Source organism: Nansenia antarctica (genome assembly GCF_963989245.1).
Source record: "Nansenia antarctica genome assembly, chromosome: 3".
Lineage (NCBI taxonomy): Eukaryota > Metazoa > Chordata > Actinopteri > Argentiniformes > Microstomatidae > Nansenia > Nansenia antarctica.
The window spans coordinates 6,991,472-7,013,373 of NC_137688.1; the positions used below are offsets into that span (position 1 = coordinate 6,991,472).

The 21,902-nt window shown below is 43.5% G+C and overlaps 4 protein-coding genes across 4 annotated transcripts; 1 reads left to right on the forward strand and 3 right to left on the reverse strand.

Annotated features, from left to right (window-relative positions):
* Window positions 1-2,180: 2,180 nt before the first annotated feature.
* On the reverse strand, window positions 2,181-4,982 carry LOC308153240 (aurora kinase B-like; the record flags this gene model as incomplete). Its single annotated transcript, XM_080526324.1, has 7 exons — window positions 2,181-2,354; window positions 2,531-2,705; window positions 2,975-3,123; window positions 3,835-3,973; window positions 4,289-4,477; window positions 4,758-4,803; window positions 4,928-4,982. 7 exons carry the CDS (start codon window positions 4,980-4,982, stop codon window positions 2,181-2,183), a joined length of 927 nt encoding a protein of 308 aa, XP_080382450.1.
* A 4,327-nt stretch (window positions 4,983-9,309) lies between these two features.
* Window positions 9,310-12,287, reverse strand: LOC308153092 (F-box/LRR-repeat protein 12; the record flags this gene model as incomplete). Its single annotated transcript, XM_080526187.1, has 3 exons — window positions 9,310-10,826; window positions 11,715-11,790; window positions 12,187-12,287. The coding sequence occupies 3 exons, from the start codon at window positions 12,285-12,287 to the stop codon at window positions 9,825-9,827; spliced, it is 1,179 nt and encodes a 392-aa protein (XP_080382313.1). The 3' UTR covers window positions 9,310-9,824.
* Window positions 12,288-12,688: 401 nt separating this feature from the next.
* cops6 (COP9 signalosome subunit 6) lies at window positions 12,689-16,739 on the forward strand. The gene is made up of 10 exons (XM_080526575.1): window positions 12,689-12,734; window positions 13,461-13,586; window positions 13,995-14,126; window positions 14,428-14,516; window positions 14,663-14,725; window positions 14,834-14,881; window positions 15,136-15,250; window positions 15,391-15,483; window positions 15,763-15,863; window positions 16,160-16,739. Exons 1-10 carry the CDS (start codon window positions 12,692-12,694, stop codon window positions 16,298-16,300), a joined length of 951 nt encoding a protein of 316 aa, XP_080382701.1. The 5' UTR covers window positions 12,689-12,691; the 3' UTR covers window positions 16,301-16,739.
* Window positions 16,740-17,960: 1,221 nt separating this feature from the next.
* LOC308153241 (uncharacterized protein) lies at window positions 17,961-21,565 on the reverse strand (the record flags this gene model as incomplete). The annotated part of the gene is made up of 4 exons (XM_080526325.1): window positions 17,961-18,791; window positions 19,160-19,320; window positions 19,781-19,825; window positions 21,547-21,565. The coding sequence occupies 4 exons, from the start codon at window positions 21,563-21,565 to the stop codon at window positions 17,961-17,963; spliced, it is 1,056 nt and encodes a 351-aa protein (XP_080382451.1).
* Window positions 21,566-21,902: the final 337 nt, after the last annotated feature.

Sequence of the window (21,902 nt, forward strand, 5' to 3'; positions counted from 1 at the left end):
GCCATTCTAGCTGCACCAGAAATGGAGAGAGAGAGAGAGAGAGAGAGAGAGAGAGAGAGAGAGTATGTGTGTGTGTGTGTGAGAGAGAGAGAGAGAGAGAGAGTATGTGTGTGTGTGAGAGAGAGTGTGTGTGTGTGTGAGAGAGAGAAAGTTACCAATAGTTTACATGTTTACTAAACATTTCAGATTGTTTATTCACATTTACACTTGACATGTCTTTATTCTTTGTTAAATGTTTGTGTGTGTAATGTTTAACTATACATTTATTGTTTATTTAACAATATGGTTGGTTTCCCATGCCAATAAAGCTTATTTGAATTGAAGAAAGAGAGAGAGACCCATTACTGTGTAAGTACACCTGTAGTGCAGTATGACGAGGAGAGTTTGGTCAGACCTGGGGAGACAGGCAGCTTGCAACCACACAATCCTCAGACAGACTCACACACTGCGTGTCTGTGTGTGTGTGTCTGTGTGTGTGTGCGTGTGTGTCTGTGTGTGCGTGTGTGTGTGGGTGCGTGTGTGTAATCCCCTTCTGTTTCCAACAGTGATCTTTCACGTCATGCGACCCAGCTGCATCTGGACTCCCCAAGGACGTTTGAGAGGAGACATAACTCCAGAGGTTCCCGGGGCAGGGGGTCAGATCTATCTCTCTCTCTTACATGACATGGGGTCAAGTCCATCTCCATTAAATTGGAAATTGAAATCAAGAAATGTAATGGAATTAAAGTCATGAGAACATAACATTTATTTTGTAAATGTCAACTGATATAGAACAAGCATTAGAGTTAACCCTGAAAAACGCCAATTTTAGATAAATACACTGAATACATTGCTTACAATGAATGTGTGTAAATTGCCCTGAGGCAGGGAACACAACATGTTCTCTATCTATGTATCTTATCATACATACATACAGTACATAGGCTTGTCTCGCCATCTGGTGGTGAATGTCGATCCAGCACACATAAGGTGTGACGTGACGGAAGAGTGTGAAGAGAAGTGAATAGCCAATCAAAGGTCATGTAAATACAAACGTATCCATGAGGCCGGACGAAGCGAAGTAACTGAAATGTGGCAGAGCAGAAAGTGAGACATTGGATGATGCTGGTACCGATCTAACCGCATGCTAAACGAGCGAGCTTCTTTAAAAAAAACAAAAAAAACATACTACACATACATACAATCACAGCGTGACTCAATAACTAACGAGGATAAAACACAGACAAGTCAGACTTATTTCCACTGTGGTGGAACAAAACATTATGAAGCACTTTTAAACAAGGCATCCACAAAACAAAAGCAGGCCCTCCCATGTAAGGCCTCTACTGCTCCAGGTGTGCCAACAGAGACCTGTACATTTCTACTCCCACATCAGTGTCTTTGTGCCAATTTATACGTCCAACAGCGTGGTAAAATACATATTTTATGAATGTATATTTAGAGTATGGAGAAAGCGAAATACCATGTAATATTACTGATATCTGATAGCAGGATATAAAGTGACACTTTGGAGGACGCGGGCATCGATATCACTACAACTGAGTTTTTCATCTTCTCAATAGTTTAAATGGTTCATGTCACATGCTATTTGCACTTAACATTTAGAGACTCATGTTATTGTTAAGCAACTAATTACATTCTAGATTTACACAGAACAAACATAAATTATATTGCAAATAAGTAGGGGTGTGAGTAGGAATTGGGTATTTGTCATTTAATTGTTGTATTGTAACTCTCAGCGGTTGTTATAAAGTAACATTTTATTTTATCACAAAAAGTGTGTGCGCTAAGTAAAATCATAGGCAAGAATCAAGAGTTTGAAAATATATTTAATAGAAATCCAATGTAAAAGAGAAGCTTCCCTTCACGCACTTTGGTTTGCTTGAGGCAGCATTTTGACATTACTTTCAAGTTCGAGTTTTTCAAGTTGGACAGAAATCGTATATTAAAACCTTGGAGGGATAAAAACAAAAAAAATCCCACAACTTAATTGCTAAACATTGACAAAGACAGACACCACACATGACAAGACAACAAACTGTACAGCTTTAGTAGACCAACAGGGTAAAACAAACAACAACCAAAAAAAGGAGAAGAAGAAAAACGGCAGTGAAAACTGGCAGTTAGTCCCCCCAGATGAGTCCTTCACCCACCCTGGGACCAAGGCAGGGTGCTTATCTTTAGGGTTTCTTGGCAGTGCAGACTGGGGGTAGGACCCGCCGTGAGTTGGCTCGCACCCATGGGTGGTCGATCACACTCTGCAGGGGCAGACGCATGGCCGGGCTGTAGCGGAGGAGCTTTGAGATCAGGTCCCGCGCCCCATCAGACACCACCTTGGGGAACTGCAAGTCCACCTACAACCCAGGGAAAGGAATCAGTCAGTCTCACTATCTACAACAGCCATGGTTGCATATCTATATCCATTGCAAGGGAGATGTAAAATAATGATTTTATTCTCAACTGTCAGCAAATGTTTCTAAATTACAAAAATACATTCTTTTCAATCCGTCTCCCTCCAAAATATGCGAACCTTTGTGATCCTCTTGTACGTGTCGGAGTGGCTGGCGGTTTCAAACGGGGGGTTTCCAACCAAACACTCATAGCAGAGTACCCCTATGCACCACAGGTCCACCTTTTCGTCATGGATGCGCCCCTCAATCATCTCTGGGGGAAGGTAGTCCAGTGTTCCACACATCGTACGGCGTCTAGAGGGGGGGGGGGGTGGGTTAGACAAGAACAGTTGCAGCTTTAACGGTAACGACATCCCAACATACGGTTACGGTCTACAAAGCACCACTGTCTCCACATAATCTAAACACACTCCTTAACTCAAAACATTAAGGGGGGTGGGGGGTTAGATTTGCAGTGAGTGACTGAGAGCGTAAGCTAGCGAGCCGTGACCAAGACCTTGACTACACAGCACACATCGACTCAGTCCAGTTTGCGGTTGGAATGGGTTTCAGTGACCTCTCACCTCAGGGACGGTGCGTGGACGGACCAACCAAAGTCAGCGATTTTCAGCTCTCCACGGAAGCCGAGCAGGAGATTCTCTGGTTTGATGTCACGATGGATCACCTTCCTCTCATGGCAGTACATCAGCGCATCCGCCAACTCCTCCATGTACTGAAAAAAAAGGCCGTTAGATGTTAGATCACTTCTGGTCAGCTTTGAACAATACATTCTTAATCAAATTAAAGACATGTCAAACCTCATGTGCTGTGTCTCGTTCCCGAAACTGGCCCAAACTTACTGAGGCCATAATGCCAGCCATGGTAACTCAACTGCGTATACAACATCGTGTTACAAACGTTACAATTCGAGTGATTGGATAGAGAAGAAAACCAATAGATTACTCAGAATAAAAAAAAAAGACTTATTTTCCAGACTCGCATTACAAAATTATCTAAAATCTGTGATTGGGTTTTTCCAGAGCAAATTAAACACATATGGCTATTAGGAATTAATAAACATGTATATTAGTGGAGTGCCTAATGAAGTGGCTGAATTTAGCAAAATGGTGTTAGCTTGGCTAACATTTGTTGTTACAGTGAGGGAATTAGCAATAGGGAGATAGCAAGATCATTTTAGTTTCATCATCTTATACGGTTTAGATCTGTGCAGTTTTGAAACTAGGCAGTTTCATCTCAGCTGTTGCATCGTCTTGGCTTAAGAAATGGCAGGGCTGTGTAAATCCCAAATCCTCTCACCTTCTCCAACATCATCATAGAAGATCAGAGGAGGTTCCTCCACTGGGACCATCTTGTATAACATTTTTGGAGGAGGCATGGTGTTGGGGAAAGACATTTGCGATTCCCACATGGACACTGCTCTTACCGTGGCGGTGCGCTGGTCATCAAAGCGCCCAGCTCGCTGCAGCTCTTTATACATCTCCCCCCGGGGGGCGTACTCCAGGATCAGGAACACCCGTGTGCGGTCATAGAAGTAGTTGTAGAACTGCAAGATGTTGGGATGTCTTGAGAAAGGGGAAAGAAAGTTTAATTCACTGACTTTCGTAAATACATAAACATTTGGGTTATGTTAAGCAAGAATTGTGTTCACAACAAAAGCTGTCTGAAAGCCACTTGCTAGCATTTAGTTAATCTGTTTACATAGTCTGTAGACATGACTGAATCCTAGCTAAAAATGTAAATAAAACGAGTTATTTAACTGACATAGGACAAATATAGATGTGAATGGCTATCAAGGCATCACAAAGGCTGAGGAGATTTAACAGACAGGATTCCATCACACGGTCGTGAATTAAACTCAAAACCCGGTGGGTACCGACCTAAGATGGGACTGGATCTCGATCTCCCTTCGCAGCTGGTGCTCGACACCCTCTTTTTCCATCTGTGACTTGAACAGAACTTTCAGCGCCACAATAGCCTTCGACTGTTTTTCCCGCGCCAGGTACACGTTCCCAAACTTGCCCTTCCCCAGGGGCCGTCCGAAGTCAAAGTCTTTGATGGTCCATTTACTGTTTAAATAAAAGCACATTTGTTGGAAACCTAAACACAACACCAGGGAGATTCAACCTTTACAGAATAGGCCTACGGTTGTATTTTAGACAAACATTTTCCACAAACAAACAAACCATCACCCAGTCATCTTCCTAAGTGTCAGTGATGTAAACAATGACAGAAGACATGAAATGCACAGAGCAAAACACCTCACATTAGAATATTCTTAAATCCTTGTTATCCGAGTCATTTTTAAGCCTTTAACAAGACAGGAGTGTTATGGGAAAGCATGCTTACTGGGGAGGTGAACTAGAAGAGGAACTGACAGGCTCCCTCCCAGGACCTGTGGGGAAATGGGGATACACAATTTAGCAAAGACAATGAATTACACAAAAAAAGTCTGCTGTGCCATCTGAAAAATATCAAAAGACTGCACATGTAGAATGGTTTATGATGGCAGTGCCCACCTGTGATGGCATTTTTGTCTGCAGCCTCTGGCCGAGGGTTCGCTAGAACTCGCATTGGACCCAGACCCAGTGGAGTTGTAAGCTATCATCAAAACATAAACCCAGCGTTAGACATAACAGCATAGGACAGCATTATAGAAATATATGTTACATTTACATTTACATTTTTGGCATTTAGCAGACACCTTATTCCAAAGCGACTTACAATCAATACATTCAACTAAGCAAGTGAACCATCAATTCACCAGTCGTTGAAGAAACTTTGCAGGTTAGCACATTTTTTATATGGCAGAGTATGGCCCTAGCAACAGTATGCTCTTCACTGTAACCAATGAAAATTCAACGTTAAACTCAAACTCTTTGGACAGAGTCTAATTCAGAAAAATACCTACAAAATCAAGACCTCATAAAATCGTGATAAGACTTTTTAATACTTATTAAGGGTCTTGATTTTCCCAAAATTGATTTATCAACTTCTAATACTTTTCAAGACACCGCGGATACTCCTTCTTTCCATTCTGCTTCTTAACCATGTTAGGCTGCAAAGCAAGAGGGGATTTCATCTTTTGAAAGAGATGAGTGATTTTAAAAGCTTGATGTGATCCATCAAAGGCTATCCTGGTTATCAATAAAACAGTTACATTTTTCATGTAAAACTTTGGTGACACCTAATGTTAGTTAGGCCTTATAGGCTATGTCCTAGGTGGAAAGTTTACACTGCCTAATAATATAATAATACCTGCATCCGAAATGTTGTGTAGATAAGACCCATCGTTATAGTTTCATTCGTTTGTTTTGGTTTAAACTTTCTTTTACTGGCCGTTTGTTGCTAAGCAACGATCGTGGATAATTAATTATGGTTTCCCTTAGAGTTTAAAATGTCTGAACACTATAAAAACATCGGAAAGAAAGTTATTTTAATGGAGTCAGACTCGGTTTACACCATGTGAAAGCTGAACTGAGGTGTCAAGCTTAGAACATGAAACAGACGTGTGCATTTCAACAACAAAAAAAACATCATAGGAAACCAACGGTGCCAATGCTGAAGTAGGAGAGAAAGCAAAGCCCAGTGATTAATGTCGGATAGTCATTAAATGTGAAATGGAATAAGAAGTGGCTAAGCTACACGATGTCAGCTGTTATAGGCCTAGTTGTTGACACATATAATAATAACTTTATTTATATAAAGGTGGAGGTGAAGCCCTTACCGGTCTTGGGACCACTTTAGGATCGTTATTCTCCTTATTCTGCGAAAAGAAAAAGACAAATTAATTCAGAAACCTCCATAGCCCGAGGAGATCAGATCCAAACACAGGATGATTCTCCAGCCTAGCCAGACATTCATTATCAGCTAGCCAAGTTAACTACACGAATGGCACTTTACCGGAGATCACTAAATACTGCCAAATGTGTATTTAATCATTAAAATTAAATCACATCAAATTAAATTCTTACCTGCATGATGCTGAAATAGCTCAGTAACAGATTGGACTAAACCACCATAAACAAGCACAGACTGACTTCTCTGTGTTCAACTGCAAGCTACCGCCAACAGTTTCAAAAGCCACCGTTGCTGTGATTGGCTGTTTCTCTTCTTCTGTGGGGTTTTATGTATGGCGGTTGGCATAAAGACGTAAATTGCGCATTAGCGCCACGGACTGGACGGGCGTGGTTTGATCTTTATTTTGATTTGATCTTTATTTATCTCGAACATTTCAACCATAAAAACACACACATTTGTAATAACAAAAAATAACAAAAATAAATTTTAAAATAAAAATGAATAAAATAAAAATAAAATAAGATATACATTAAAATAAAATATATATTCCTAGACATGGAAGTAAGTCAACAATGGTTTTGTTCGAGAAGGGCCAGAAAGAAGCAAAGCTTATCTGGTCCTGCCCCTTCCTTACAATATCATATTATTATGCAATAAATTATCTATCAATATCAAAAATAATATACCTATCCACTATAGCAAAAGATAACTAAATAATTACAAAAATACTTGTTCACGTTATTTTCAAGCTCCTCTAACTTATATTTATACAACAGTTAGTTCCGACCAAGTAATTTGATTGGACAAGAGGCATTCCATGAGTGCTGATTCAGTATAACAGCACTGGGACCTTTAACTATATGTATCACTCCGCCGCACAGATGTTCTACTAAACGACCGTTAATTAGACTACATGTTTGTGTTCAGGTTACTAGGCAACACTTTTTTGTTTATTTTTATGATTAAATAAACAAACAAGTCATAATCTGTTGTCACTTATTACTGTTAACTAATAAATTGCGCTGTAGAACTGTTGTATAAAAGCAATATCACACTCGAGGTCGTGCTGTTATACTGAATATATAAATATAAGACCATTCATTCATTCATATCACAGTCGTACCTACGACCGAATCACAGCCGTGCTGATATTCAGTATAACACACTCCCTCTCCTGTGATATTGCTTAATTTAGACACCCAAAAACTTGATTTCATATACTCTATCGATTTTGACATTTTCAATTTCCAGATGGAGTTCTGTATTTATTTTGCGATTTCCAAATAGCATGAATTTGGTTTTATTCAGATTTAATGATAGCTTGTTTGTATCAAACCAGCATTTTAATTTGTACAATTCCTTCTTTGCCACCTTTAAAAGCTGCTGCAGATCATCCCCATAACATAAAATATTTGTGTCATCTGCAAAGACAACCAATTTAAATATTTCAGACACTTTACAGATATCATTAATGTATAATATGAACAATGGTTCAACAGTGGTTGGTGTTTACAACAAACAAAATTCAATGGGACTGGCGGGATTCTGGTAATATCACCAAGCGTTCAGAAGAGGGAGGCAAAGACCATAAATTCCCTGTATTGGTCACTGTCAAATTAACCTGGAATTAATTATTTGGCATCGAAAATGGCTTTGCCTGTGATGCCTAGTGCCAGTTAACCTATCCTCTGCCTGGCTCATTACCCATACCAATACTGACAATGTCTCTCTTCCTAGCTGATTGCTCTCGTCCCTTTTGATGACATAACCTTGATGATGCTGCTTATATGGCTTCAAACCTTTATCATTTTGCTTGCAGCTATATTTATATATATATATATATATATATATATATATATATATATGTTACGGTACATGTGGGAAAACTAGGGTTAGGTGCTACGTCGACTTGGTACATGCGGCATGTCTAACCCTAACCCTAACCCTAACCTTAACCCTAACCGTAATCCTAGCTCCCTAGCACCTAACCCTAGTTTTCCAACATGTACCGTAACATATATGAATGAATGAATGAATGAATGAATGGACTTTATTGTCATTGCTACAGTACAGGTACCAAACAACGAAATTTAGGAGGGGTGGCTCCCCTGGTGTTAGGAAAGGAAAAAAAAAAACTTTTAGAAAAAAAAATCACAAGAAGAATAACGAGGAATAAATAAAGGCTATGTACACAATCCACTGTACTATACTGTGCAGATAGTGTATACATATTTATTTATTACATTGAAATGGCATGTAAGGCCAAGTAAAAGATAGTTCAACTGACCCAGTTCAAAAAGCGGAATAAAAACATGGTTTTCACCAGGTAGGCTATGAGGAGGAAGAAGGGCTTTGACAGTCTGATCCAGTTTGTTTAAATAATAATAATAATAATAATAATAAATAAGCTTGCGTTCGGTTCCATCAATGTGGCTCAAATAATTCGCTGTTTGGTTGCTATGCAACATAGCCTCCCGAGTTATTCTGGTCGCGAGCAGATGTTGGTAAATATGTAAATAAATTTGATTTAATAAAAAAAACATTATTATATTAATATTGAAGTTAACTGCAGATTATTAATTATTAATCTCTGAGTATTGGAGAAGGGGTAGGATTAAATAAGCTTATGCTTCTTCCTACTCCTTTTCGGACATGTTAAGTAAATAGTTTAAAAAATATATATATATATATATATATAACTATTTCTTTTTTCACATGTTCGAAATAAAGCTTTCATTCATTCATTCAAAAATGTACATGAACGCCATCACTGTGGCCTGGGTTGGTCCAGTGGTCTAGTACCACGGTCTACAGTGCACACATATACCCATGTCGGCATGGGTTCGAATCCAGTCCCATGGCCGGCTGACATGCCCTCTCTCCCTTACTTTCCTGTCTGTACAGGAAGGTAACGAGGAGTGAGCAGCGATGTCCATCCAGGTCTTGTGCCAGTCCAACATATCCTGTCAATGAAACATTCAATGCATTTCATTTCTTCGAGACATTATCTCTTGGTCCCTTTCTAAAATCAGATGGTAGAAAATGGTCTGATGGCTAGAAATGGTAAAATAGATACACACATGATACAGACAAGTCGTGTTTAATAATTTGACATAATTTATTGTTAAGTGCGGTGCTTTTCTGACATACATTATAAACCTGTGGTAAGCGCAAATGACGAGGAACATTTCAAATCAAGTGAAACCACCTGGTTGTACTTTGTGATTGTACGGTTCGAATTTCGAGAGATTAACAATCAAGGCGGCACTGAAACTTTCGATGCCTCATTTGTTGTATCTGTGCACCTGTTCGCTGAACATGTGAGCATGATAAACCAATCATTAGCAGTTTGAGTCCGTAGACCATATATCCTCTTGTTTGTAAATGACATGCCGGTATATGAGAATTTAAAAGAGCATTAGCGACCTAGTATACTAAACTCTGAACGAGTTTGGAAGTTTGAGTCTGCAAAAAATAGACCGTCACATTACGCAAGTGAAAATGTGGTGCATTTGTCGAGCAAATGAGTTTACACACAGGTTATAAGAGGAATGTTTTGTTTTATAACCCAACCAGAAAGAGTGCGCCAGATGTGAGTCAGATCCAGTATGTCAGCTAGTCTGAGTCTATCGTAACGGTGCAGTTGGTGAACACAAGCGCACATCGCGGCAGCAGAGTAGCGAGCGAGCGGCGCAGACTCGGCACGGGGTCGTTCTCGTCCAGTTTAGCGTCGTTCCCGTTGCCGCCGTCCACGCCCGCTCCCAGGCCACCCTCCCTCCTGTCCTCGGCCTCACCCCCTCCCTGCCCCTGCCCCTCTCCTTCGCCCTCCTGTGTCCTCGCCCTCCTGTGAACCAAGTTCACCTCGTAGAACTCTAGCCGTCGCAGCTCCCGCAGCGTCCTACAGCTGCGCAGCACCACCATCTCCCCCAGCCTGCAGCAGCTGAGACGCAGACGCTGCAGGTCCTTCAGGCGGCTGGCGCACAGCAGACCCGGCCCCACCTCCTTGCCGCCTAGCGTCAGCTCCTCCAGGCCCAGCCAGCCCGCCCCCAGCCCCAGGGAAGCCATCTGCAGCTGGGAATGCCCGATGCACCCGACCTCTAGATACTTGAGCCTGGAGAGCCCCTCCACGCCGCCAGAGCCGCTCTCCCTGGCCGCGCTGCCCCGGAGGCCGGCCGCGGTGATCCGGAAGACGTCTCTGAGCTCCAGGTGGCCGAGCCTCTCCCAGGAGCTCAGGCTCTGCAGGTGCTGGTCCGTGAACGAGGGCACGTTGTCGAGGACGACGGTCTCGATGGCGATCCCGGACGTGGAGGCGGTCTCCGGACCGTCGGCGCCACCGGCGGGGCTCTGGGTGAAAAACCCCTGGGGGAGCTCACAGCCACGCAGCTCCAACACCTGCAGTGTCGGAGGTAAGAGCAGGCAGCTGCGCAGACCTCTCAGGTCAGCGTGCAGCAGGGAGAGTCTGCGGAGTCTGGGGCACTTGGAGGACAAGGCCTTGAGCCAGGACGCGGAGAGAAAGGCCCCACCTCGGGCAGAGAGCAGCAGGCCACGCAGCCGCAGGCATCTCAGCCCACAGCCCAGGTACTGGCGCAGGAGAACCCACAGCATGCGCGATGTCACCTGACCCAGAATGGACACCAGGTGGCAGGGAGCACAGTTGGACACAACCAGTGAAGGGAGAGATTAAAGAGGAAAAACTGCATCAGTGTTTAGGAACGATGTGTTCTGTAAAAGTTATGTACAAGTATCTGTAGTAGGACACAGATGTCCTAATTAAGAAATAGCCAGGCCTACATTGCAAACGTGCAAATAGCGACGTTTACGTCGTATTTTGACGTGCAGACAATATTGAAAAGTTAATAACAGTAACAATAATAAGTCGAATATAAAACAGCATTGCCTGTATTAGGTGGCTAGGATAAATCCACCAGATCAGGGAGGTGTTACATAATGTACTTTGGAAGAAAAGAAATGGCCGACGTCTCTTGACAGACATGACAGCCTCAGACTCAAACTTTCACTCAAACTTTTCCCCACAGCCATCCGGCTCCTAAATGACGCTGCCCCCCCCCCCCCCCCCTGACCTGACCCCTATCTATCTACCCTCCCTCCACCCCCACCCAGAGAGCTTTGGACTGTCTGGATATGAACACTTGAACACTTGATCTCTGCACTTTATATTTATATTAATTATGACTCTTGCACTATGATGTTGGTTTGCACTGTCTTGTCCTGTCTTGCACCTGTCCTGCTGTAAACCGTGCTCCATTGTCCCAAACCAAATTCCTAACATGTTTACATGTCATGGCAATAAAGTCTTCTGATTCTGATTCTGATTCTAGGATAAATCCACCAGACCAGGGGGGTGTTCAATATCAATATGTACTTTGGAGAAGAACAAAAATGGCCGACGTCTCTTGACAGACATGACAGCCTCAGACTCAAACTTTCACTGTGATCAGAAAAAGCAAGATGAGGGTAACTAACATTACCAGACACCATTCTTACCCCTTTCCATGCAGTGAGGTCCACAGCTCGCCACAACCTCTGGTCTTTGACCAGGCGTCTCCATCTCTTACACACCCTGCAGACACACCGGATGAATGACACGACAAAGCGTGACGTTAGAATTATAAGGTTCTATCTCAATTTTTGTCAAAATTGAGTTTTTTTTACATAATCTGATCCATTAGGTGTTTATTAATGCCTGTGTGGTGTTATTTTTTAAAAGTTGACATTTTTGAGTTAGTAATTAATAAAATACAAAGGTTCCATCTCACAAAACATAATGGAATGTAAAAACTTTGACGCTCAATATCTCTGAACTACCCTGAACGGAGATAGAACCTTATCATTCTAAGCTCACGAAAGAGAAAGTGTTCTTCACACTCTTCACGTTAACAGATAGTGGATATAAGCGACACAGTCTGAATGTACACAGTTAACGTAAGCACATCGACGATAACATCATCGTTATTACCTCCCGGTTCTGACGAGCTCTCGCACACTTAAATAAGATAAAATATCAATCAAGATGTTCTCAGGGAAGTAGTCCAGAGTGCAAGTTCTAAAGTCGGCCATTTTGTAAACAAAACTACCGTTTACACGGACGAAATACACTGAGGGACCAGAGTCGCACCCGGAAGAAACATAACGGAAACATAACGTATGCAACAATGGTTCCTACATTCAATAAAAAGCGGACTTTTTAAGTCTTATATATATATATTAAGTTGCCAGTTATTTAGAAGTGTGAAAACACAACCAGGGACATTAATAAACGTCAAACATTGCCCCCCAGAGTGTTTGCGGGGGGAGGGAAAAAACATCAGCTCTCTCTGGTTCAAGCTTGGTGCACACTACTACGCATGCGCAGCTGTCTCTTGGTTCAAGTTCGGTGCACACTACTACGCATGCGCAGCAGCTCTCTTGGTTCAAGCTCGGTGCACACTACTACGCATGCGCAGCTGTCAAAGTTGGACAAGATGGCGACGAGCAATGGTGGTGGAATGGAAGTCGATGGGGCAGGTGAGAGAATCTCTCTGTGTATATATATATATAACTGTTGTCCCTGCTTATCCCCGCTGTTATGTACACTTCCGAAAGGGACAGGCGGCTATATATTTCATGCCGACTGGTGGTTGTAGTGTAGCATTACGGTTGTTTCGTAGGCTATATTAGCACAGGCGGCTAACGGTAGCTAAACTTGCTACCACTAACTAGCTCTCTCAGTTCGTTCGTAAATACGCTCTGGAAATCTGATCAGCACTCGTGGAATGCCTCTCGTCCAATCAAATGACCTGGTCCCCTTTATGACGTGGAACCCAGTGTGCGCTCCGGCGCTCTCAGAACGAATTCACGAACGCACCCATAGAGACTTGTGTAGGTTAGTTGTAGGCAGCTACGTGTCATCGGTCGGTTTGCGACCAAGAAACCACATGAATACAACATGCCAACCAAGTACACACTGACGCAAAAATGATCAAATACACTTTTAAAAATATAAAAAATGATCAAATGTCCGGGTTTCTAGACACGTTGAGTTATCTGTCGTACGTACCGGCTTATTGATGTCAACAATCAGTGACGCTGAGCTTCGCAAGGATGGGCAGAGCAGGGCAGGTGCTGCACTTTCAGGGTTTGATATATTATATTAACTATGGAACAACAGCGATGAATTGCTGTAAAAGTTCTTAGGTTAACGTATACTAACTAAACTCTCGCTTCTCTCTCTCCTCTCCTCTTGCCCAACAGTCAGCCCCAGTGTCATGGCTTCTGGGGTCACCGGGAGTGTGTCGGTGGCCCTGCACCCCCTCGTCATCCTCAACATCTCAGACCACTGGATACGCATCCGCTCCCAGGAGGGCCGGCCCATGCAGGGTGTGTTCTCAGTGTTCTAGACACTGGATGTTGTTGTTGTTGTTGTTGTTGTTTTTTATCAGAGAGAGAATTCAAATGTGCATGTCATCTCTGTATGAAATAAATAACGGAACTATTGGTCTACAGTTTAGGGGCGCGGATTTGGTTTCAATTTCAGAAGTGTACAGTCAGTGATATTCTTACCCCATATGCACATTGATGAGTTTAAATGGTAGTCTAATAAACAAGTTTGAACACATCACCTCTCTCTCTCTCTTTCTTTCTCTTTCTCTCTCTCTCTCTCTCTCTCTGTCTCAGGTTTAGAGGAATAGTTGTGACACTGTCAATCTAGTGTTTAATTGCATTTGAGGAGCTAATGCTTTTACATGTCGTCCGTTGTGTTTTTTTTTTTTCTTCGATCACACACAGTGATAGGAGCGCTGATCGGGAAGCAGGAGGGTAGAAACATCGAGGTGATGAACTCCTTCGAGCTGCTGCACCACACCGTAGACGACCGAGCACATATCGACAAGGAGTACTACTACACCAAGGAGGAGCAGTGTGAGTCTCGCACGTCACATGTCTGTGTTTCTCCACTCGGAATTGAATTCCACTGCTTTTCTCTACCTCTCTCCTTTTCAAACCGTTTGATGGCAGACTTGATTGTTCATAGTGGTGAAAGTGAGGGTTAACAAACAAGTGATCTACTGAGATATTCTCTGGCAAATTGTTTGGTTGAGAGAAGTCTATGTGATGTGATGGTGCTCACTGATCTCTCTGTCTCTGTCTCTCTCTCTCTGTCTCTCTCTGTCTCTCTCTCTCTCTCTCTCTCTCTCTCTCTCTCTCTCTCTCTCTGTCTCAGTCAAACAGGTCTTCAAGGAGATGGAGTTCCTGGGCTGGTATACCACAGGCGGTCCTCCTGACCAATCAGATATCCATATTCACAAGCAGGTAGGTGGAACAAAAGGGCCAAAGTACATTTTTACACTGAGAAGTAACTTAACGTTCACTGTGTTGCTGTATTACTCTACTATGAGCCACAGTGTCACTGTTCAGTTTGCTCATTGGCTTCTCCTGTGTGTTTCTTTCCACTTCAGGTTTGTGAGATCATTGAAAGCCCTCTCTTCCTCAAGCTCAACCCGATGACCAAACACACAGACGTGAGTTCCCTATATGGAAACTATTGTCTGATTATATGAAGTAGAAATGACATGCGTACATAAATAATAACACTATATAATAACTCAATTTGTTCTGCTTCCCCCCAGCTCCCTGTCAGCGTATACGAGTCTGTTATTGACATTATCAATGGAGAGGTAACTAAAGCATCCTTACTACACACACACACACACACAAACACACACACACACACACACACACATACACACACACACACACACACACACACAAACACACACACACACACACACACACACACATACACACACACACACACACACACACAAACACACACACAAACACACACACACACACAAACACACACACACACACACACACAAACAAACACACACACACACCCTAACCCTAACTCTGTCTTATTCAACTCCAGGCGACCATGTTGTTTGCTGAGCTGACCTACACTCTGGCCACAGAGGAAGCAGAGAGGATCGGGGTCGACCACGTGGCCCGCATGACAGCCACAGGCACGGGAGAGAACTCAACGGGTAGGTTAACCCACGGCCGTCTTCCCGGGTCTGTTTCTCATCACATCGGAAGAGCCTAGACGTTAAAGAAGTCCTATTCAACGTTTGTGATGCTCATCTGTCCCTTCATCTATCCCCCCCTCCTCCTCCTCCTTCTTCAGTGGCTGAGCATCTCATAGCCCAGCACAGCGCGATAAAGATGCTGCACAGCAGGGTGAAGGTCATCCTGGAGTACGTCAAAGCAGTGGAAGCAGGTGAGAGAGGGCTGGCTGTCTGTCTGTCTCTGCTGTTTGTTTGTGGTGCTGGTGGGGTGAGGGTGGTGGGGGTGTGTGTGAAAGAAATAATACTCAAGTGAGTCCGGAAAGCAGCTGTTATCTTGTCCTGTCATCAAAATCTGCAAGGGTCCTCCAACCACACCCCTCTGATGATATCTCATCCCATATCCTTAGTCCTGATGTACCCTGACGCTCTCTTTCTCCTCTCACCTCCCTCCCTCCCTCCCTCCCTCCCTCCTCTGATGTGGGACTTTCCAGGAGAGGTGCCATTTAACCATGAGATCCTTCGAGAAGCCAACGCTCTGTGCCACAGACTGCCTGTCCTTAGCACTATCAAATTCAAGACAGACTTCTATGATGTAAGTTCTCTCCTTCTCACCCTACACACTAGACTAGTAACTAATTGCAGGCTGCGCACTAGACGCTTTATTTAGTGTTAGATCTTAGCTTTACTAGTGTACCAACGATAGCTGTCGGTTTTTGCCAGCTGTCCGTTTTTCAACAGAATGGTGAATGAAGAAATGCCTTGTCATGTTCCGACTTTAAATCACTCAGTATAGCCCATGTATTTCCTTTGAGCAAGCTCAGACAGGTTGGCTAGACTTCCTTGTAAAACACACCAGTTGAAAAAAAATCTCTCTCTCTCTCTCTCCAGCAATGCAATGACGTGGGCCTCATGGCCTACCTAGGCACCATCACCAAGACCTGCAACAGCATGAACCAGTTCATCAACAAGTTCAACGTGCTCTACGACAGACAGGGCATCGGCCGGAGGATGAGAGGACTCTTCTTTTGAAGCACCAGAGAAGGAAGAGAGAAGAATGAGTGGAAGTGGAGAAAGAGGTCACAAACACTGCAAATCTTCATTTGCTTGTCTGTTTTTTTTATGTTAACAGTATGAGTAAACGCTGACATACAGTACACAAAACACACTCTCAGATACGATTGAATGTTCGTCTCACAAACCAATCAGTTTGCTGTTTTCCAAGGTAGCAAATTCAGAAGCCGCTTGTGTGTACCACTTGATCACACACACACACACACACACTCATGAGTAGAAAGAAGAGAACAGTGGGTGAAATTGCTCACTGTAAACACTCACAGTTTGTTTAACATGTTGTGAGTATGCACATTAATGAATCCATGTACATGAACAGAAATTACATTGTCCCCTTTTTTTTTTTGCTTTGTTCTGTTGTTCCATGTTTCTGTATGTAATAAATGATCTGCTGATTTTTTGTGGGACTTTGATCTTTCTCTTTATCCAATGACAAACGAACATGACCATTCATTCAGATAATAAATGCATAGATAATAATCGCAGAACGATAACTGTTGCCACACTATAAAGGAGTTATCTCTAGGTAGTGTACACACATGCAACACAATACCTTATTACTGATTATAAATGAATGTGGCCAAGTCATTTAGAATTGAATTTATCAACAGATGTGCTATGTTTGACACGGATAAGGAACACATTCTCTAAGTAAATTTCCTGTATGCGAATATACGTGGCAATACAAAGAATTCTGATTCTGATATACAACGTTTAAAACATGAGGCTCACATCTTCAAGTGATTATATAGAGCCTGTTCTGTGGAGTCAGCATGGCTGCAGGTTTATTGGCCAGGATTTTCAGTATTAGCCGTTAGGTAGTTTTTAATGTCATATGGTCCTGCTGTGCTCAGCCTCTGAAGGTAGTGGTATAAGTACGGTACAGGTAGCAGGAGGAGGTAAAAGTGTTTTAGCATTAGTTTACAGTTCTCGGGACTCTCAGCGTTTATTTGGGTATTAAAAGGCAGCGGAACTTAAGATAATGACCCATAGCCTGTAGTTGGCACTTTTTATTTAATGGCGTGTTTTTTTACCAGCCATGTGGCACCAACAGGGGTTGGTCTAACTTTCCACCTACCAAGGATCTTCTCATCCCCCTCTTTTATGAGCTCTCCATTCATTGCCACGTCAAGTCTTTTTTTTCTAGCGTCTAATAATTATACCAGAACATCAGACATAACAGGAGGTGAAACCCAAAGTTTATTTTTCATCACTCAGAGTCATCATGGTTACATACTTGAATAATGATTTTAGATGCTAAACAACACCCACTGGCTTGTATGAGAGAATTTGGCAATAGTCTTATTACGTTGTAACAACATTACCAGTCATTGTAATACCACATCCACATTGAAAGATATAAGTAATACCATGGCTCTAGTGCCGGTCATTGTAGGTTACATGCTCAAAGCCCCATCATTACTGGGAGGTTCATCTTAGTCATTCTGTATCTAGGTATTGGGTAAAAAAAAATGTCCTCTGAAAAAAAAAAAGTCTGTTCATGAATCATTCACACACAAAAAATCTTAAGGTCATAAGCAAATCCTCTCCTCTCTGCTCCATCCTTCCTCACACTGGTGCTCAGGAGACAGGGGGGGGGGGGGGCAGGGGGGGCTACTCACTCGCTGCCCTCATCAGCAAGGGTATCGGCGGGGGAAGGGTATTGAAAGCGAGCAGCGTCATAGAGCTCACTCTGGTAGTTATAGGGATAGGGTTGGTAGTTGGGATACTGGTAGGGGTAAGGGTACAGCGGGACTTTCTTAATGATGGGTGCAGGCGGTGCCGCTTCCTCCACGGGTTCCTCCTCCTCTTCTTCCTCCTCCACTGGAGGAGGGGGTGGCGGAGGCGGAGGGCCGCCCTTGCCCTTCACGACGACCACGGCCCTGGGCGGGTGGTCGACCAGACAGTCGGGGTCCCAGTAGGGGTCGCAGTCGTACTCCATCCCCTTGAAGGTGCGGATGGGGGCCGGGGGGGGAGCGGACTTCTTGACAGGCGGGAGGATCGGTATGTACTTTTTGATGATCACCACAGGGGCCGGAGTGGGCTGGGGCTGAACGACCACGACCTTAGGGAGCTGGATCTCGCCCTTGTGAACCTTGCAATGGGGGTGGTAGCGCGGGTCGCACAGCACGGGCACGGCGCCGGTGGGGAGGTACACGATGTGGGGCTTGCAGAGAGGGTCTCTGGTGTTGCACAGGTGGATGACGTCGGCCGAAGAGAGGGGCGGAGGGGGAGGAGGGGCAGCCATTTTGGGCTGCGGGACGCCTTTCATGGGCGGAGGAGGGGGGATCGCAACTTTGCAATTCTTGTCCTTGGCCGGGTCGCACTTGAGGATGGGCAGACTGGGAACCCCCAGCTTGTTCTGGAAGTGGGAGGCGTTGGGGCCATAGACGTGCTCCAGCTGCCTCATCTGCTGGTAGAGGATCCTGATCCTGTCGATCTCGTACAACTGGGAGAGAGAAGTGAGAGAGATCGAGTGAGAGAGATCGAGAGAGAGAATCACATACAGAGAGAGAGAGAGAGAGAGAGGGGGGGAGGGAGAGAGAGAGAGAGAGGGAGAGAGAGGGGGAGAGAGAGAGAGGGAGAGAGAGAGGGAGAGAGAGAGTGGGGGAGAGAGAGAGAGAGGGAGAGGGAGAGAGAGACACACACACACACACAGACAGACACACAGACAGACAGACAATGAAGGAGCATGAAATAAATAAAAACATAGCAACCAGTCCTCTTTTAGCCACTGCCTGTCTTTTATCATTTCATGAGGCTATAACCCCACCGCCCCCCCCACGCCCCCTTTTCTTATTTCCCGTCCCATCTCACCCCCTCTGTGTGTCCGATGCTGTTGTAGTAGCGGTAGTAAGCCTGGAAGTCTGGGTTGCCTCTGTACCATCTGGTGTCCACGTTGCGCTTTGGCCGTGAGTGAGTCAGGAAATCGTTAGCCTGCTCAGAGTTAATACCCAGTGTACTCACTGGGGCCATCTCTGTATGGGAGAGGAGGGGCACAGACACGGAGAGTCACATAGACAGTCATAGAAGGGACCGGGGGGGGGGGGGGAGAGAGAGAGAGAGAGAGAGAGAGAGAGAGAGAGAGAGAGAGAGAGAGAGAGAAGAGAGAGAGACAGAGAGAGGGAGAGAGAGAGAGACAGAGAGAGAGAGAGACAGAGAGAGGGAGAGAGAGAGAGACAGAGAGAGAGGGAGAGGGAGAGAGAGACAGAGAGAGAGACAGAGAGAGAGAGGGAGGGAGAGAGAGAGAGAGAGAGAGAGAGAGAGAGAGAGAGAGAGAGAGAGAGAGAGAGAGAGAGAGAGAGAGAGAGAGAGAGAGAGGGCAGATGAGGGGATTCTGAGACAGACAAATAAAGCCTGTGCATGATTGATTAGTTTTCACACACAAGAGCTTGGTAATAGAGAGAGATTACTTTAAATACAAGCAGAACATTTTACCTTCCTGCGTGATGGCGTCCAGTAAAGACTTAGCCTGCAGCAGCCCTGCAGGAGGTTACATCATACGCACATCACTTCATTATTCCTTTACATGATCCATTAACTATCTAGTAACTGTCATTATGTTAACATCAGGGTTCCCACACCTTCTGAAACATCAAATTCAAGCACTTTTCAAGGACTTTCAAGAATCAATTCCCTCAAATTCAAGGACCCAACACGGCATAGTTTGAGACAGATCTAGATGTGAATTTATATAATAGGAACTATCCGCTCACAGACAACAATTAAAAAGAGAGGCTTTTGAATGTAGAGGCTTGAACACTAGATGGTCTCTTGCCTTCTCTACCACAGCACAGCAAAACAATATATTGTGAACTATGTTACTGTGTTAAGTTAAGCAATGTGACTTATCTACTATAATTACTTAAAATATTGTTTGGAATATACTGTATATATTATTCTTTTTTGAGAGAGAGAGAGGGGAATTCAAGCATTTTCAATGACCCATGTCTATTTTCAAAAACGTTTAAGGCCTTGATTATTTTTTTTGAATTCACAAACTTTCAAGGATTTCAAGGACCCGTGGGAACCCTGCGAAATCTAGTCTAATAGAAAAGACCAAACCTGACCTGGGAGAAACGTCAGACAGCATAGCGCCCCCGTCACCAACGACAACGAAGAAATCATACTGACCACCTGCAACGCAGACATCTAATTATACAGCAGGCTACCACATACATCTTTACATGATGGAGCTCACTGTGAAATATACTGTCAAATATTAGGCTACTCCAAAACATTCATCTTTAAGTTTATCGTTAAAATTCTCAGGACCCTCTATTTGAATAGATCCCAACATGTCCATCTCAATGCTTTTTCCTGGTAAAACACAGAATATACATCAATATGCATCATTTCATCATTGTAGGCTGCCCTAGGAGACTACAGTGAGTGTCGTACTTACCTGGGCATTGAATGCTGTGTCCAGCTGTTAGTAGTGGGAGCAGGTGTTAAATATAGAACCGCAATGTCAATCATTATGACGCATGAGTGCCCGTCCAATAGCATTGGTTTAACCCTAATAACACTAGCCCCTCCCTCCATTTAAAAAGCTTGTTTAATAGAGCTTCTGGTGCCCATTAAGAGTGAAAACCCCAGGGTCTTCAGCGGTGAAGCCATAAAACGTCCCGACTGGAAATGGAAACTCTCAGTGAAGTCTGGGAATAAAGCAATCACCTGCTGGGTGGAGAAAACGCAAAAAAATGTCTCGGGGTTAAAAAACAACAACAACAACCTCAAAGCCTTTATATTTAATGTCTGACCCAGGAAAACATGACCTTGTATGTCAGATAGAATATTTTGTGCTGTGTTTTGTGTTTTATTTTAAAAAGGGCCCATTAAGTACGGTACCCCCCCCCCCATGGAACACCTGCTTTCCTGCCGTGGCATGCTGTAAAACGTGTCAAATACAGAACCGCATGTCAATCATTGTGATGCATGAGTGCCTATTCATAAGAATAATTTAAAAAAAAAGAATATATATATTATTTTTTAAATTCGGTTGTTAAGTCTGTCGTCAAACGTGACGTTTAGCAATTTCCAGGTCCAAACCAGAAATTCTGATCTATTCATACAACAAGGGACACAGCACTTCAATGTTTTTCCCATATTTGTCAGCGTCTTTGAGCCTCGGAAAAGCGCTATATAAATATAATCAATTATTATTATTACTGAGGCATTTCGAAGACAGCGCCTCAGCCAACTTTGGACGCGGAAACACATCACGACGTAACAACCTAATAGCATGATCAGTCCATGTATTCCAGCAGGCAAGTTCAATCTTTGTCTTTCAGTCATTCCAAAAAGAAAAAGGCTTCTATATCATTTTAATCGCCTACTGATGGGAGACAAATAACTATCAGGTCAGTAATTGGTGTGTAATTTCTCAACATGTATTACAGAGAGCAGCTGGCCTACTGACACAACCCTCACACACACAGCCGATCCAACACATCAAGACAGGCAACTACATAAACACAAGGAAGTGTTGGCCAACGTTATCCATCAAATCTTTATTATAGCATGTGTTTAAATTACAGATAAATGTAATATGCATACT

What these genes read in the sequence shown, in the direction of transcription:
- cops6 (XM_080526575.1), top strand. Translation starts at nt 12,692, where the DNA reads ATGGCGACGAGCAATGGTGGTGGAATGGAAGTCGATGGGGCAG. An exon ending in GGAGGGCCGGCCCATGCAGG is followed by an intron (nt 13,587 to 13,994) that starts GTGTGTTCTCAG and finishes GATCACACACAG; the next exon opens with TGATAGGAGCGCTGATCGGG. An exon ending in CACGGGAGAGAACTCAACGG is followed by an intron (nt 15,251 to 15,390) that starts GTAGGTTAACCC and finishes CTCCTTCTTCAG; the next exon opens with TGGCTGAGCATCTCATAGCC.